The following is an 18486-nucleotide window of genomic DNA, read 5'->3' as shown; positions in this document are numbered from 1 at the left end:
AGAGTACCATGTGCCTCCTTTTTTCATAGTTTTTTGTAAACTCAGGACACAGGGACCAAGTCCCAGAGTTGTTTAATGGGGTCTGCAAGATTTTCTTTATGTTACAGCCAGCCAGTCAGATCACTTGGTCCCACAGTAATGGTACCAGTCCTGCAGGACTGAAAAGGCCGACATGAAAAAAAGCAAAATCAAGCAATCAGATCATTACATTTTTTTTAACTACGGTACAGCAGCATATCTTCAAGATTTCACTGAAGATTTAACTCCTTCATGACCACCTTGAGCACCTCATTAAATGCAAATTTCTTGAAAGGATTTGGACGGATTTACTCCAAATAATGAAAAGAAAGCTTTCTGAGTAAAGTTCTAACATTCTGCAAAATTTGGTGTAAGTCTGTTCTACCACTGTTTCTGTATCACTCCTCAAACTTTCCTATGGGAATTAACATGGGAAAATATTGCATTGCTCCCCTACCCCCTTTGTCTTGCCCCTGCTTGACAGACCACCCTGAAACTTTCAGAGAAGGAGCTAAGGTGAATTAACTTTTTTGGGACATTTTTGTGAAGATTTATCGAACAGCGCCAAAGTTATTAGCAAAACAAAGAATGCTGAAACTATGACCTATCTATAACTACACAGTGGTGTGACTGCCACAAGGTCACATATAACAAAAGAGTCAGGGCCTCATTTATGAGTTTTTGCCGTAGGGCAGCACCGCAGGCAAAAGAAAAGGCCAGGAATGCGCCGTATCTATCAAATATGGTGCATTCCTCTCCTTTTCCCCAGCGCACAAAGGGGTGCAGTGTGCCAACACAGGCACCTTTATGCACGTGTGCCCGCGTTGCAGGGATGCTTTGTTTTGTGCAGGAAGGAAAACCTTCCTGCACAAAAACAATCACAAGAGGCTTTTTCCACTTTCTATGTGTGCAGCACACATAGAAAAAGGAAAAACAAGGAGAAATAAAGATATTTCTCCTCATTGTGCCTTGACCCATACGTTTTGCCACTGCCTCAGAGTTATGATTTCTCGTAAATCTGGGGCATTGTCAAAAAGCCATGGATTTTGCTGGGAATGCCCACAGCAAAACCCTTTTCATGCCCTTTAACGCAGAAAACTGTCAATATTGTTCCATTTTGACAAGGCAGCATTAAGCCAAAAAAAGTGGCTTTGTGCTGCCTGGTAAATATGGAGGAGGCGCCTGATTCATCGGAGCGTCACAAAAAGTGACGCACCGGCGGCGCAAGAGGCTTATAAATAAGCCCCTCCATTTGTTTTGCATGGGAGTGTGTTGCAGTACCAGTTGTTGACTATTTGTTTTGCTTGACTTACTTTTGTAACACATTTAGGGCTGTAGAAATTTTCGACGCATATTTTGTAAACTATGTTACTTTTTACTAGATGTTTGTTTTATATTAGCAATATCCCTAAACCTGCTAAATAAAACACCCTTACCCACAAAGGAGTAAGTTAATTCAAAACGTAAAAATGTGTTCATATTTTGGGAGGCTCCTAGGAAGCTATTTTCACGAGGGGCAGAAAGCAGAAACGAAGTGGCACAGCCTGTATTTGTGAACAGCAGAAACTCTCCGATGCCGAGAAGTGGAATTTTTATAGTATGGAGCTTAGGTGTAGTCATTATCGACCCTAGTATGCGTACCTGCGGGGTATGCAATATCCATACAATGGCTCCACTTTGGTTTAGGGGAATGCAATATCCATACAATGGCTCCACTTTGCTTTAGAATACAAAGTTTCTTAACACATGCAATAAGCACCCGATTCACTTATCCATTGAGCACCACAGCAGTTTATTACAGGAATATACAAGGTGTTATGACTATTATCTATAATCAGTGGAAAAGATCACTTTCAAAGGCGGCTTCTTCTTAGAATCTCTGGAAAGGCCCAAATCATACTACCTAGACATTCATCCACACATTCCATTCTACTTAACTCTAAATCTAACTCCAGGATCGGGAAATGTGCCTTAGATGCAGCTCCTCTCGGAGGTACTGCCTGATTCTGCCTTATGGGAGCCACAAAAAGGCTGTCTTTTGGCATGCCATCACAATGCTTTGTATCCAAGCATACCAAAGGGCAGGCGGAAAGCACAGTCAATAATAACTGGGCCTGTGGATAAACATGGAGGTTTCAGTCCCTCAGCAAAATAAACTATCTAATCGGATTATAGGGGATCCTAAGGAAGAAACTCTTGGTGGTTGAAATGAGCAGATGCAATTCTCAGTGCAGTCAGTACTTGCCCAGGCCACAGAAAGACACCTGGGGTAAGCGGTCCCATAGAGTTAGTAGCCCTAAATGGTTATCCAAACGTGTTGCCCACTTGCTTCAGGAAAGGTGAATTATATGCACTTCCCAGGGGACTGTACAGAAACTGCAGAAATGGACCTAGTGCTATCCTGTCTAATCCAAGGACATCCCTGTGATCTTTCCTGGGAGACCACAACCTATAGCAATATGGATATGTTCATACATGTATTCATCAATTAAGGGCTACCTTTGTGCCCTCCCTTCTTTGAATGGGTTGATCCATTGATCACACTTGCACTAAACACATCACAATATAAGTGATTTGTGCCTCCTGTTGTGCTTGAGCCTCGGCCACCATTGTACAACTGTTTGTCCAGTCCTAGGACACTAACAGTTCTGCTAGCCACATACGAAATGCAGATCAAAGGACTCAAGAGCACAATAGAAAATGGTGGCAGTGAAAAAATGGCGTGCATGCATCAGTTCACCATTTTGAGTGGAACTCCTCTACACCTGCACAACAGAAAAGTGCAGTAGTTCGACTGAAACAGTTTGGCTTTGCTATACTAAATTAAAGTGTACACGTTATTCAAGACAAAATGACACACCTCCTCATGGTTTCTGAAATGTGTCGAAGAACAGTGGGCAATTGATAGGTCCTCGGACAACACAGTAGTATTGTGATTGTTCATTAAAACCTTCCAAACAAGATCTTACAGTGGCACACTAGTGTGGGCGAAGGCTGAACGAAAGCAGTCATTTCCGTGTGCCTTTACATACAGAGAACAGGTTGGTCTGAAACCATTCTCTGTTTTATTGTACAGCAAACACACCCACAAATTAATTCATCAACCGCTCCTATTATTACAACCCACGAGTCCTCAGGATAAAGTTCGAACAAGCAGACTTAGGCTTTCCCTAGAGTGGGTGGTGGGCAGGCATCTTAGTGTTACTGACGAAGACTACACCCTGATTTGCAGCAGAGTCCAAGGTTTGGTTGGCTTAGCAGTATTGTCCCTGAGTTAGTCCTGTATTGGGTAAGATGCAAATGAGTACATAGATTGCAATCGAATGGCCACGCCGTGGAGGGTGACGGCAGGACAAGGTCTCTAAGCAGTGTGATTTACTATCTCTTAAAGATATTTCAAAATATTATTTTTGCTCCTCTGTTTTGACTGTACATACCAGCGACGGTATGTGCTGTGGAAGTCCTCCATTCCAGCGCCTGAATCATCCCACAGATTGCTTGTGTCACACCTTGGACCAGTCGATTGTTGGCATCTGCGATACTGGCCAACAGTACCGGTTGACATCTTTAACGTGGCCTTACTTAAAGCGTTAGGGTATCAGCAACTTTAAGGAGCCACTCTTCATAGGTAAATGAAAATTAAATGGACTCCACAGTTATCCACTCTCTTTATCAATGTATGCGTTTAGCACAAAGTATCACCCCAGAACCGAGGTACGCAAAAATATTCATGAAAAAAGTCTGTCAAGTAGCACTCATCCCTTAAAATGCTATCACGTGCATTTTCCAAGTTTCATTCTTCAATGAAAATTTACATCCAGTGTGTTTCACCGAAAATATGCATTCCGGCACTTTAGGTGGTTATTCCACAATGAAAAGTTACATAAATGCTTGCAAAATAGTTACTCCTCAAATAAACTTTGGAAAAAAAACACTTTTTACATTGAGTACTTCTCAGTAAACATTTACCATACAGCATTTTGTAAGGCGGCATCCCTCCCACCAGCACTTTTGAAAGGACAATCTCCCTGAATTGTATGTACTGCATTTTACAAAGTGCCTACTACTCATCACTGTAATTGCAAGTGCATGTGCATTTGTTCTGTTTGATCTGTAGTGAGGAAAATCCGTGATAAAGGGTGACAAAGGATTTTAGTGTGGTGTCTGAATGAACACGAGGAACAGACTGTTCGCTTCTGCATAAAATATGATGAATTTTCTCCATTTTTTACTCGCTATCATATTGAAACTCTTTTTTTTTTACAAATTAACACCATTCTATGCAAGTTAACAGGACACACCGACAGATAGGGACGAAAGGTGTGGACGAGGATTTGAAGTATGCTTGTTGTTACTATTTTTATATTGAAGGTGCTGTAAGCAAGTGGGTTTACTCACCCGAATAAAAAACCATCAAAAACATGGATGGTGCAAGCCCCAGAAAAGTTTTTGCCACAGACATACAGCTTTATGCACAATAAATTGGACCAATTCAAAACCCACTCCCATACCACACATCAAAAAAGCAACATATTTCTCCCCAAGTGCCACATCTGTCCACGCGTGCAAGAGAAGAGTTCATAAGAAAGCGTCAGATGTATGTGGGGATTGCATAGGAACAGTTCAAAGTTCGACAGCCAAGGGTGGGCTCAGAGGGGCTAATGTTTCCATGACTGGTCTCTCTCCTGTCCCTTGTACCACTATCTTAGAGCACAGTCCATTTTCTGTCATGTGGTAGGATCCATATTCCACCAGTGAATTGTATGAGAGAGTGCGTTAGGTCACACCCTGTTTGGGAACAGTAGGTTGCAGTTCAGGTGTACTACAAATGTCACAAAGTCATCCCACAGCATGGCAGTTACTCAGACACCTGTATTCAAACGTGAGCTGTGAGACAACGGGGCCATTGAAGACAGGCATTTGGATGCGACCATGGTCAGGCGGGCCAAGGTGCTCATTCTAGCATTAAATTGAGGTGTATGGAGCACATCCAAGAATCTCCAAGTTCAAGTGGGTGGGATAAAAAATTATTGTACGGGAAATCCACGAAGAATCTGATGCCCCTGTTGGCTGAAATGCTGCGTTAGTGCCTCACGAATTCAGGAAATCATCTTTACGGTAGCCTTTCTGCAAGAGAGAAGATGTCAGCAGCTTAATAGGAAGATCTCAAACTGGCTACAACACTGAATGCATAACAGATCCTATCCTGAGTTGTCTTGAGGTGAGCATACTTGTACACCACACTGAACACAAGCATGCCTCTCTGCACTTCAACCCATAAAGTGTTATGGTCGCGTCTACACGTCTTAAAGGATAATAAAATACTTTGACAACTTATGTGTGATCAAACACCTCTAAAACCATGACATTATAATTGGCTAATTCATTCTTCCACTCTGTTGATTCTAAAACATATATAAAACACGTTAAGTATAATGTGAACGTGGGCACAACTTGCTTCCTTTTTTCACACGTCATATTGACCAAATATATTCTGAAACAGTGGATCAAATAATGTTTCAAAATTATTCAAACAGTACTAATGTATTGCTAGAAAAACAGTAAATGTGAGCAACAGAAAATAGGCATAAAATAATAGAAAATGAGAAAGTAAAAAGGTGGTGTTACACCGTGCTGATTTACGAGTCGTGTAAACGTTATTTACCAGTAAGAAATCTCTGTCAGGGATATCCAGAGCCTGATTCATAAAGGTGAACTTATACTATTGTGTTAGTTTGCGATTGCGTGCTATTCACAAAAGTATTTTACTACCAGTAACTTTACGACTGCGGATTCTCTGCACATAAAAAGATAGGACAGTCCTATCTTTTTATGTGCGGAGACTCTGCAGTTGTTAAAATACCACTTGTAAAATACCTTTGTGATTAGCAATCATAACCTTACACAGAAGTGTAAATTCACGTTTGTAAATCAGGCCATCAGTGCTTAATTTGTTACATTTTGAGTGCCGGTAGTGCCCAAAGCTAGTCAGCACACCAAATACTAATACTGTTTAGTCTTGAATCTACCCCAGGCCTTTTTATTTCACTACCAGACAGTCTCAGCCCCTTTATCTCACTCTTGCAGTTTCCTGCTTTTTCCTTTTGTGATTTTTTTCCGTGTTTCTCCTCCTCCCCACCGGCAACCAACTACTCAAATTAGGTACTGGGGGATACTGCATCCAAATAGATGGGACAGAAACCAGATTGAAAAGATGTAAGAGAGCAGCGGAAAACCAGACTAGGAGTTTTAGATGGAAATATTAAGACAGTTGCTTTTATTCATAGTTCATAGAAAAAGACTCCCCAGAAAAGATAATTTAGTCCACAATGGAAAAGCGCAAATCATGGTAACTAAACAGGATGTTACATTTCGTTGAAGTATACAACAAATGTTCAACATACATGAAATCCATAAACTAAAGGCCTGCCCTAAGAGGTAATACTAGAAATGTCTATTTGATACTATACATCGGCAATAGGGGTATTTTCAATGAGGACAATAAAATAAGCAAAAGTGATACATCTGCATTGAAGCAACAAGTAAATAAAAAAAAAATCTTTCTTACCCACACAAAAATTAGTAACACACAGCTATCTGGCTGCGAAACTATATGTAACGAGGCCACTGATGAGCATGTGCTAGTCAATGAGATGTGGAAACTTGCACCTACATCCTCACACAACACCTCTCCCAAACCTAGGCTGGGGAGTCATCGGCTCCTTTAAACAGAAGGTCCTCCTCCTCCACCAAACCACCTCAAGCTCCCCTACCTTCTACAACCCTTCCCTGAAGCCACTGATCGCTGTCCTTTCGACTCTCCGGTGTCTGTCATAAATTCACTAAATGGAAATGGCACGACTATGATACAGTGCATGTGGCACTATGGTTGACAACTGGTGCTGTGCTAATTCTGAGGAAGACCTCGCTGCCTGGTTCTGCGATTTAAATGCCACCTGTTCCCTCTCTCACCCATACAGGTTGGTAGTCATTTAGTAGTGACTAGTCATCAGTTATCCCTTACTGCTTGCAGGAGGTCAGTGGTTCCAGGACCTACAGCTTCCTCACCGTCTCCAACTTTGCTTTGGGCTCTCTAGGATCTAGAGATCTTTGGGGGAAAAGTCCACCACAAGCTCAAACTTCGCTGTGCTGCCATTTTAAACCCCTTAGGACCCCTTAGGACCAGGGACTAGTGACCTACCTCATGGGTACCTCTCTCCAAGGTCAAGGATTTCAAGGAAATGATCACCCATATAACCCTCCCATGGACATGGAAAGATCTCTGTCCCGTGGGTCTAACTTGCTGAGCATCTCCTTCAAATTCCCCAACATAATTTGACAGAAAACACTTGAACATTCTCACTTAAGTCACTCTTTGGCACACCCCGATTGGTGCAGAACCAGTGAGCGAGCTTCCAGAAGAGCTGTCAGACTCGCTAGACTCTGCCCTTCCTTTTGCCACTGCACACAAACTGGAAAATCGCCTTGAAGGCTTGCGGAAACACTGAGATTGCACAGCTGCACTGAAACCCCAGACTTCATCACAAGACAGATTTTCTCTGCAGGGAAGAGGCCACTTCACAAGCAATCGTATTCATACCTTTCCTAAAACAAAACTCTCTACCTATCAATCCTCTACAAATTCCGACACTTCTTTGACTTTATCTTCTTTGTCTGATGCCACAAATCATTACAAATCAAATCTCACTCTTACTCAAAGAAAACTACCTAGATAACCCCTACCAACTCAGATTTCTTATGACACGATACAGAGGCAAATATTGCTTCACTGGCCAGTAATGTCAGAGCACCCACTGAAAATGATGATGACTGCATCAGGGAGGAGATGTGGCCTAGTGACTACAGGTGCACCTTTAGAGCCTGGGTACCCAGGCTTGAATCCAGGCCTCACCGCTTGACTCAACAGCATGTGATTCTGAGCAGATCACTTAATCTCCCTGTGCCTAAAAATGTGAAATGTAATGTGTGTAAAATAGATTTGTGTAATCCATACACAGTGTACATGATTTAAGATTGTCTCTAAACCCCTCACATAATATACATTGCTCCACTGCTTCGTAGCTAGGTTCACGCCAAGTAAATACCAATAAAGACATAAATATTGTGTGACTGGGCAGCATTCTTTAACATTGTAAGTCACTGCTTTCTGATTGACTGTCTCCAACAAGCCATATTCATGAACACCTGTATGTGTTGGTGTATATACAGAGTCAAAACCTGGCTAGGTTGGCGCTCGTACTGTCCATATGGAATGGTTTTGGTGGAATACTAGGGAAAGAGAAAAAACAACTCAGGCTTCTGTACATTCTCTAGGAATGGAGGGGGTCTTTGGTAGATTTTGAAAGCTGAAGAAGCTGAGTGGGTCCTAATCGGTGACTGATATAGTGATCCTAGAAGACGTAAGACTTAAGCTCCCTTCTGAACTCTAATTAGAGCCAGTGGAAGCGCTGTTTTTAAATCAGCACAGCCTTTGCTGTTTCTATTAATGTAAACTGTGACCGGGCAGCCCATCCACCAAATGGCCGCCCGATCACATTGACTGCCACACTGCCCTATTGATGTCACTGATGTTTACTGCCTGTGTCCCCCATGCAATGCGGCAAACATGCAGTGCTGTGATGGGATTCACAGTGGCTCTCTTCACAGAACAATGATCCCTGCCATCCAGGCATGGATCTCCAAGTAGAGTGGATGGTCCTCCAACATGGTTCAAGAGGCGATGACCTCTTTCCCCCTCCTCACCGGATGGATCAGTGGATCGTCCATCAGTTTTCAAATGATCCATTAAGACTAATGGCTCCCACCAGTATTTCTATGACCATCTCTGACTTAGATATATCTACCCTCTACGGTTGCATTTGCTGATATTCCCTGCTTTGTAGTACGAGAAAGACCTATAAATGTAAAATCAGTATCAACAGAACACAAAGAGTGCAGCACTGTTGCATGAATTTTATAATACAGGGCTCCCTATGGTTAAATCACAGATTACAGGTTCAGGAACTCAGGGTGATACTGACGTAACTTGCGACCATCAGCAATTGTCTTTCGTCCCTGCAGGTGAGGGAACATTGGAGATCCCCAAGGCCTCGGTGTCACTTGTGGGAAAGTCTCTTCTTTTTGTATACCGCTAATGGACTCTCTGACTTAACAGCAGTGTGACCAGTCCTGCCATACATTCTGAATCAGCAGACAGACTCAGGCATGCAGGGCGAGATGCATGCATGGGGCAGGAAACAGGTGTGTATGGGACAGGCCTACCTGCAGCCTTCCCATATTGGCACTAGGCACCCTGCCAAGAGTGATGTGGCAGATTTAAAGGGATTGTGCACAAAAGTTGCTATGGTACAAAATTCTGCAATTTAAGTTATCTTTTAGAAGACATTTGCCATGTTGTACAATAACTGAAAACAGTATAATGCACAGAATGGTTAAAACTCCACTGTGCGTATTCACAAAATCTGATGGCAAAGCCCATTAGGCCATTCGATCCACACTACTTCAGCTGAACATGGAAGAATGCAAGCTACCAGAGATACTGCTAACCAGCAGGACGTCCACGTATGAGCGAATCCCAAGCAGGTTGCCAGCACTGATGGCAGTGCAAAGGTATAGGACTTGGAGGGCGACAAGTGACATGGATGAGATCCTTGGGTTGGTCAGGTACAAACAGACCTATTAGCATTTTGGCATCCTTTATCTCTGGGTTCACCCACTCGTTGTAAGGGTGCTGCCACCAGTGCCCCTGGGTATGTCCTCAGTGATGTTTGTCTAATCTGCATAGCGGCAGTGTGTAGATGGAACAAAAGAAGGTTCTCCCTCACCAGTTTCTGGTAGGCCTTGCTAAAGGTGAAATCTTGAGGTTAAGAGGAAAGGTGTAGCAAAGGAAAAAGGAGAGGGCAGCAATGAAAAAGAATATTAAAAAAGCAACATAGTTAACAAAGACCAGAAGAATTTGGGACCGATATTGAAAAGCCAGAGACTGTGTGCAGCAGATTACAAGGTGATTGCAGCAGATTACAAGGTGATTGCACTAGTAAGAGAATCTGGTGTATTTACTGCTTCTGGTTGTAAAAATGTATCAGCATTACACACTTACTAATGCATTCTGCAAAATGCGCTATGGTCATGATGTGTATTTATTCATTTTCGAGTATTATAAAGCACCAAGATGCAGCTTTCTTCATACCAAAGAGCATGTTAATGTTAAAGTTTCATGGTATTTGATACTATATGTGTACTTTTTAAATGTTCTCTGTAATTTCTTTTATCCACCATGCAATGTAGGCCTCACTCCCATTTTAAACGTGGTAATTTTTTCCTACATGTGTATAAGTTGGTGGTGCTATGTGTGTGCGCATGTGTGTATGTACATGCGTGTGCATCCAGCATGACCTTTTAACATCTTTTTTACAAGTAAGGACACATAAGAACCTCCTCAGGCCCACTCACAGATGAGGCAGGCAGGAAACATGGAGCTGCTGACCACTAGGGATAGCGATGTATCTCCGGCGATACTAACAGATAAGCTTAGGCTGAGATACCTTTTATAGAACCATTGACAGATAAGAGATATCACTTTCTGAGCCGTCGCGAGGTAGTCACTATTAAGGTTTGCACCTTCAATGGTTAATGTCAGGTGATCTACATCTGAAAGTGCAGCGAGGGGTGATGTAGCCCACACTGAGTATTACTTACTGCCTTGAAGTCCCGGTGCAGCTTGCTGTACTGCCACATGTTGGCTAGGAGGCTAGAGGCCGCGCGGGCAGACTTCTCGCTGTCAGGGCTGCAGGTGGAAGCAGAAGAGAGAAGCCATAGTGAGATATCTTTGGGTAAAAGGAGGCAAAAGAACCATGGGGTGGAGGGAAAGTGGCCAGCATCAAATCAGTGGAAAATCAGGCCTGTGACTCAGTCTCAGTTCTACTGGTTTTTATGATGAACTCAAACTGTCCTCTACCCTCTAACCAGAAGATAGGGGTTCGGGCCCTCGGCTTTGTCTGAGTTTGATAAATGAAGTAGCTTCCCATTCTTCTTCCATTCCTTTCTTTATGGAAGACCAGCTCTCTCATACATTGGGTTTTGGTGAGATCTATTTTTCTCTCTCACTGACACCCATGTCCTCAGGTGCAGCTGGCTTACTTACACATGACACAACAGTCCTCAGATAGGGTCAGTACTCTCTCACACAACTATCATCAGGCAAGGTCAACCCTCTCTCACGTACAGGTCAATTCACTCTCTCACTTGCCCTCAGATAAGGTCATCTCTCTCATTCATGTGTTTTCAGGTAGACCCGGCTATCTCTTTCAGTCCCCTTTCCTCGGGTACAACTAGCTCTCTTCCAAACACATTCTCAGGTTATGTCCCCAATGTCCCCTTCTCCTGTCCTGAGGTGACATCAGCTCTCTCATACGCACCTGTCCTAAAGTAATCCTTTCTCGTTTGGCCTCTGGTATTGAGGTAAGTAGTTTGCACATGTTTGCCTTTTCTCCACAACGGACAACTCACCTGTCCCTCTTGCTCTTGATGTACATGAGCTTCCTCAGCCCATCAAAGTAGATAATGTCACGAACAGCAATAGGACTCTCCACTGTCAGATTGTTCAGCACAGCAATTATGTTCACCAGGACATCGGTAGGCAAAGGCCGCTCCCCGCTACTTGCTGGAAGCTTCTCCACTAGATGGCTCACCACCTTGGTTGCTATCAAGAAAGAGGTGGGTTAATGTATGGTGAACAAACAACCATGCCCTGATCCTCACAATACACTCACGCACTCTGTCACAAGCAGCAGAGTCGATCACACTGACATTTAGTAGAACGAATTCCACAGTTTATCCTGTGCCTCCAAAATTAAATAATTCAGATCTGTGTAGTTGCTAGTAAGGCACACAACCATGTATCAGCGGGGTGTACTCGATAAGAAGATAACAAGACAGTCTCGAAGTATTGGGGTTCCTTTACCGAACAAATTCAACCAAGGGAGAATGCATTCCAGCTTTATGTACACTTCACTGATGAAAAATAACATTTATGAGGGAGGAGGCATGAAAGGTCAGTTGAGGATCCCTACACAGAGATTGAATCCTACACAGGTAGGACCAACCTGTACACTTCTGAAAGGTGTAGTGAGGCCATTCTGCCTAGCACTTCTACCTTCCTCTGAAGCACCTCACCAGCATACAGTGTTGATTTCCAACAACTGTTTTCAACAGCTCATTAAGTATACACAAATATTCAACCTTATACATCCACACACTAGTGAGGCAGCACAGTGGAGGCAACAGGAATGCCCACACACAGGTCTCCAGTGTTGCACTGGCAGCCTTGACCAGAGGCTCTTGCAGCAATGAGAATGAGGCAATTTCTGAGGATGGAATGGGAAGGTGGCAATGACATGTGAATCTTCCATCACTGCCTGATACCCACATCTTTAGAATGCAAAAGCTGCTCTGTCCAGCTGCACTACTGATTTGCCTTCCCTTTGCCAGATGTGTGTAGACTGATGTGGTCATTCAATGAGGCAATTTGTGCAGTAAACAATGTATGTTGTGTTTTCATTGTATGAGTGCTGGAGAGTGTGTGAATATAGAATAAACTTTATAAGGGATCCTAGTCCTGATTAAAGTCAGGGACTCTCTTCAGGGGGCTGTGTATGGTGGAAACGTCGACCCATGTGATGTGGGAGGCATAAACACCCCCTGCCCATCATCCATTCATTTTTTTTTTTTTTTTAAAAACCTTTATTTGAGTAAGCAAAAAAGTACAAGGATGGGCCTACAACCACACGGGCCGGCCGCTAAAGAGGAGTAGACACATATCATATATGCCCGCAGAGGTAAAAGTCAATCAACAATGCAATACTCATCACTATTTACAGGACAAAAACAGATTTTATTTATATGAAAGAACAAACACACACAAAAAAGGCGAAAGTGTATTACTGAAGATCAGCTCAATGGACGTAAGGGGGGGGACAGCAACAGAAGTACAGTAGCAAAACTCTAAGCACTGAGGAGCTCGGGGGGGGGGGGAGGGACACAGAAGTCAGTACAAAAAGGGGGGGGGGGAGGGCCGGAGACACCAGCACAACCCCTATATGAAAGGTTCCAAGAACGCTTGCCTAAGGAGACAGGGCAAGCTCGATAGTGCCCACAAGGGGAGGAGTACAAATGTCGCCACGGTAGTCGTTCCATTGACCCCACACCTTCACCCATGCCCCGGGTCTGCCCCTGGCCACATAGACAGTTTTCTCACGGAACATGGACCAATCCATGTTATCCTCCCATTTCGAGAGGTCAGGGGGCCTGGAGGCCCCCCAGAGTTGTGCAATATCTCGCTTCGCAACCATATAGCCCAGGGTGGCCCATCTAGTCTGTGCCACCGAGTAGTCCGTGGGCTCCCAAACATTCAAAAGACATCGACGAGGTTCCGGACGCAAGGACACACCTGTCACCACAGCCATCACTTCAAGCACGGCCGCCCAATAAGCAGCCACCATCGGGCACTCCCAAAGAATATGCAGGAAAGTAGCACGCAAACCACACCCACGCTTACACAATCCATCGGAGGAAAAGCCCATCACCACCAGTCGCGGTCCCGTCACGTACACCCGATGAAGGATCTTCAATTGGACCAGACGGAGACGAGCCGGAATAGCCACCTCCTTCGGGGAGGAGAGGGCTGATTGCCAATCCTCATCATCAAGTTCTAACCCATCTCCCATCCACAATTCCCGAAGTCGGGCCAATAAGTCGGTCCGATTGTTAATCAACTTTTTATAGATCAGGGAGATAGTGCTATCAGGAAGATGTTCATCAAGGATACGATCCTCAAGGGGGGAAGAGTCAGGCGGAATCTCACCAGGAGCAAACACCGAAGCCAGGGCGTGCCTGAGCTGTAAATAACGAAAGAATTCCCGACCACTCAGGCCATAGTCAGCCTGGAGGGCCTGAAACGAACGCACAGAACCCTTAGAGTACACATCCCCCACCTTAGAAATCCCAATCATGTCCCAACGGTCGAAACCCTTGGAAGACCAAAGACCGCCCAGACGTTCTGAAGCATAAAGCGGCGTCGCCAACGTCAAGCGATCCTCCCAGCCCAAGCTCACATTCGCGGCACGCCACACCGTCAAAGCAGTCAATGTAGGTCCCACAAGATGGCGCCCAGCGGAGCGAGAATAAAGCACTCTGTTAAAGTCACCTCCCGGAAGCTGAAGTTTATCCATTTCAAACGCCGGATTACGACCTGGCGAAAACATAGCGTGATTGATAGCGGACAGATGGGAAGCCCAGTAATATCTCTTAATGTCGGGGAGCGCCATGCCCCCATCATACCACGGGATGGAAAGTTTCGCGAGAGCAATGCGCGGACGCCCATCCCAAATAAGCTGCCTCTGAAGGCTCTCAATCTCCCGAAAATAGGACTTAGGGATAGGATCATAATAATTCTGGAGAGCATAGAGAAACCGCGGCAATGACATCATCTTAAACAGGGCCGCCCGACCCAGGGGAGACAGGGGAAGTTTGCGCCAACGGGCAACGTCCAAACGTAGCCTAAGCAACGGGGGAAGGAGATTACGATCAAAACGAAGGGACGAGTCCAAGGTAACAAAAACCCCCAAGTATTTGAAGCCATCCCTGGCCACCTGAAGAGGAAGTCTGCTCGGCAACGGAGGCAAGACACCAGATAAAACATATACACAGGATTTAGTCCAATTGATGACGAGGCCTGAGTTAGCGCCAAAGGACACAAGAACGTCAAATAAAACAGTTAAAGACTTGCGAGGGGAAGTAAGGTACAACAGGATGTCGTCCGCATAAAGCGAGACGCGGTCTTCGAAGTCCGGGGCCCAGCGAATCCCTTTAAGGGACGGTTCCCACCGGAGCCAGGCCGCTAATGGTTCAAGAGCGAGCGCAAACAACAACGGGGACAGGGGGCAACCCTGACGGGTACCCCTGCCCAAGGAGAAGGGAGCCGACACTCTACCGTTTACCACAACTTGTGCCAGAGGTTCCGCGTACAACAACTGAATCCAGCTAATAAACTCGCACCCGAATCCAAATTTCTCAAGAGTCGCCCATAGATAGGGCCACTCCACAGTATCAAAGGCCATAGAGGCATCCAGGGACGCCAAAATGGCCGGTTCAGTCAGAAGCCCCGCCCTCGCCATCACGCCGTGAAGGCGTCGCAGATTCAAAGCAGTGTTGCGATGCGGGATAAAGCCAGACTGATCCGGATGGACCAAATCCCCGAGAACCGAAAGGAGACGGGTCGCCAAAAGTTTTGCCAAAACCTTGGGTTCAACATTTAACAGGGATATGGGTCTATATGAGGAACAGAGGTCACGTGGTTTACCATCTTTAGGGATGACGACAATTGTCGCCAGACGCTGATCATAGGGAAGGATGTTACGTTCACGAGATTCTAGAAACATGGCGCGAAGATACGGCGCCATCTTATCGGGGCGTAGCTTGTACAACTCAATAGGCAACCCGTTCGGGCCCAACGCTTTGCCCGAACGGAGCGAACGGATAGCAGTCGCTATCTCATCATTCGTAAAAGGGGAGTCCAAAGCAATACGGTCCAGGTCGGTGACACAGGGCAAAGTGATATCGCGCAAGAGGAAGCGGGAGTCAGCCACGTCCCTCACAGACACGGGAGCATATACAACACGGAAATATTCCGCAAAACGATCAACAATGGCAGTCGGATCAATCACATTCTCACCACTCGCAGACTGAATCACAGGCACCACACGATTAACTCTTTCTTTCTTGTCCAACCACGCTAGGAGTTTACCCGCCTTATCACCCACATCGTACAATCTGCCTTGTTGCTCACGAAACATCACCTTTGCAGCGTCAGTGACCAGGGATTTATATGCAAACTGTTTTAGACCCAGGGCATGGAGTTTCTCAGGCGTGACACCAGATTCCAACTCGTCCTCCAAAGCAGAGATCTCCCCCTCAAGGTCCACCACCTCCCTCCTCCCGGCTTTTTTGGCTTCAACAATCAAGGAAAGGGCCTGTCCACGAATCACAGTTTTAAAGGCTTCCCACAGGGACACAGCCGAAGGGACCGACCCCTCGTTTTCCACGAAATATGCATCCATGGACTTGAGCAAGAGGGTACGAGTCTCAGGGGAGGAAAGATACCATGGGTTAATTGGAGCCACTCGGCCCGCTGCCTCCACCCCAACCTCGAAACGAAGCCAGAGCGGCGAGTGGTCAGAAATACCCCTTGGCAAATGCAAAATCTCACGAACCGCCAACGACTGGGCCGCGGGCATCAGGAAATAATCCAGCCGAGACAGACTGCCATGAGCCCCAGAATGGAAAGTGTATTGGAGCTGAGTGGGATGCAAAAGTCGCCAGCAGTCCACAAGGCCAAAGGTATCTAGAAACCCACCCAACCACTGCTGAGCCTGCGGAGTATCCCTAGGGGGATGGCGATCGTGAAGGCCGGAAAGCACCGAATTAAAATCACCGGCCAGGAAGAGAGTACTTTCAGGGAGATCTAACAAAACACGGCCCAAATCAGTGAAAGTAGAAGTCTGTAAACCCGGGGGAACATAAACATTAAAGAGAGATAGGGTGCGGCCCTCATATCTACCCACCAAGACAGTATATCTCCCACGGTCATCTTGAATCACCTCGTCAATTGCCAGGGGGAGGGAGGTTCGAACAAGGATACCCACACCCCTAGATCCGGAGGTAAACCCCGAGTGCGCCACAAGGCGGTAGCCCCATCTATTCATTGCATTACAAACATTACCAATCAAATGGGTTTCCTGCATGAAAACAATGTCTGGCGACAAACGTCGTATACAATTCAAGACCACACTGCGCTTAATACGATCTCCCAGGCCATTAACGTTCCAGGAAACAAATTTCAACCCTCTACCCCCCATCCCATCCACCCGAGCCAAGACCCCTCATCCACGAGCAAGACACCAGAAACAGCAGCAGACACAGGAGCAGTTCGCCTTGAAAACAACACACAAAAAAGAAAGAACTTCCCAGCCCCCCTCCCCCAAACTGAAAGGAAACACCCCCCACCCTGCACCCCTGCAAAAAGCTAAAGAGCCACCCCAACCTGCAGTGTGCCTGTCGCCCCATAACCCCTAGTCTACACAAAGACCCCGGAGGAGGAAAGGTCTCCGTTCCACCCGCCCCTGACAAACATCAAGAACGAAAATTAACAAAAGAAAGATAAAATAATCACAATGCAGAGGAACGCCGGTCAACAATCCTGAAAATGTATTCAAAATAAAACATGTGAGCCAAACAGTCAGATCTCCACACCACCTTCGGCACCACCAGGGTGAGCGGCGGATTCAGTCTCAGGAGTACGGTCAGGCAAGGAGTCCAGCCAGTCATTAACAGCATCTGGGCGATCAAAGAAAAGGGTACGCTCATTGTACTCGACCCGAAGTCTGGTGGGATAGAGCATAGCATAGCGTAAGCCCCGATCCCGAAGACGTTTCTTGGCCCCACGAAACTCCATCCGTTGTCTCTGAACTTGTTGGGAAAAGTCCGGGTAAAAGTTTACCGTAGCATTCTCAAAGGCCACCGGGCCCTTCACCCGCGAGGCCTGCAGGATAGCGTCCCGGTCTCTATAGTGAAAAAGCTTCGCTACAATGGGTCTCGGCGGGGCTCCCGGCCGAACTTTGCCCCCCGGAACACGATGTGCGCGTTCCACCGTGAAGAACTTCGTAAGGCCGGAAGGGGCAAGATGGTTCAAGACCAGATCCTCAACCAGGAGATCCACCGAGTGGGGTTCAGGGTTCTCCGGTACACCAACCAGGCGAACATTGCAGCGACGTGCCCTATTTTCAAAATCCTCCAGGCGTCGGGTCATGAAGTCGTTCACCCGACGGAGATTTCCGACTTCTGTCTGGAGCTCCGAGACGTCCTTCGTGAGGCTGGACGATTTAATGTCCAATGATTGCACCCTCTCATTCGTCTTGCCGAGATCAGCACGAATAAGATTAACCTCAATAGCCACGGTGTCAAGTTTATGGGCCTAGGCCTCGTACTGTAGGCCGATGGATTCCCTCACGCCCGAGATGGCGCCCATGATGTCCTGTAGGGAGGGCTCCGCCGACTCTTCCAAAACTCGTTCGGACGCTGTACTAGAACCAGGCAGGGCAGCTCCGGGGGACCCCTTAGAATGAGTATAGCGGTCCATGACATTTGATTGAACCGGAGCTCCGCGCAGAGGTGCTTTCGTCTTGCGCGTCTCTCTGTCCCCTCTGCCCGCCATTTTGAAGATGCGTCACAGGACAAGCCACCAGGGTCGACGGGCCCGACACCCAAAGCACAGGATCAAAAGTACACAAAAATGAGGGGCACAACTCGGGTAGAGGTCGCCAAGCCAGCAAATAGTCCGCAGGAAAACCCAACAGCCGATCTGCCTCCAGGTCTCAGCCGCAACTCGATAGT

The 18486-nt window shown here is 46.1% G+C and overlaps 1 protein-coding gene across 1 annotated transcript in view; it reads right to left on the bottom strand.

Annotated features, from left to right (window-relative positions):
• Positions 1-1793: 1793 nt before the first annotated feature.
• Positions 1794-18486, bottom strand: part of PKP3 (plakophilin 3) — a 158426-nt gene continuing 141733 nt past the window's right edge. Inside the window, exons 12-14 of the mRNA XM_078682725.1 lie at positions 11548-11740; positions 10738-10825; positions 1794-5145 (exon numbers count right to left, since the gene is read on the bottom strand). Coding sequence (XP_078538851.1) covers positions 5110-5145; positions 10738-10825; positions 11548-11740 — 317 coding nt within the window. The 3' untranslated portion in view covers positions 1794-5109. The remainder of the gene's footprint in view (positions 5146-10737; positions 10826-11547; positions 11741-18486) is intronic.

The sequence above is a fragment of the Lissotriton helveticus genome, chromosome 3_1, assembly GCF_964261635.1.
Source record: "Lissotriton helveticus chromosome 3_1, aLisHel1.1, whole genome shotgun sequence".
NCBI lineage: Eukaryota > Metazoa > Chordata > Amphibia > Caudata > Salamandridae > Lissotriton > Lissotriton helveticus.
This window is presented reverse-complemented; position numbering and strand designations above follow the sequence as displayed.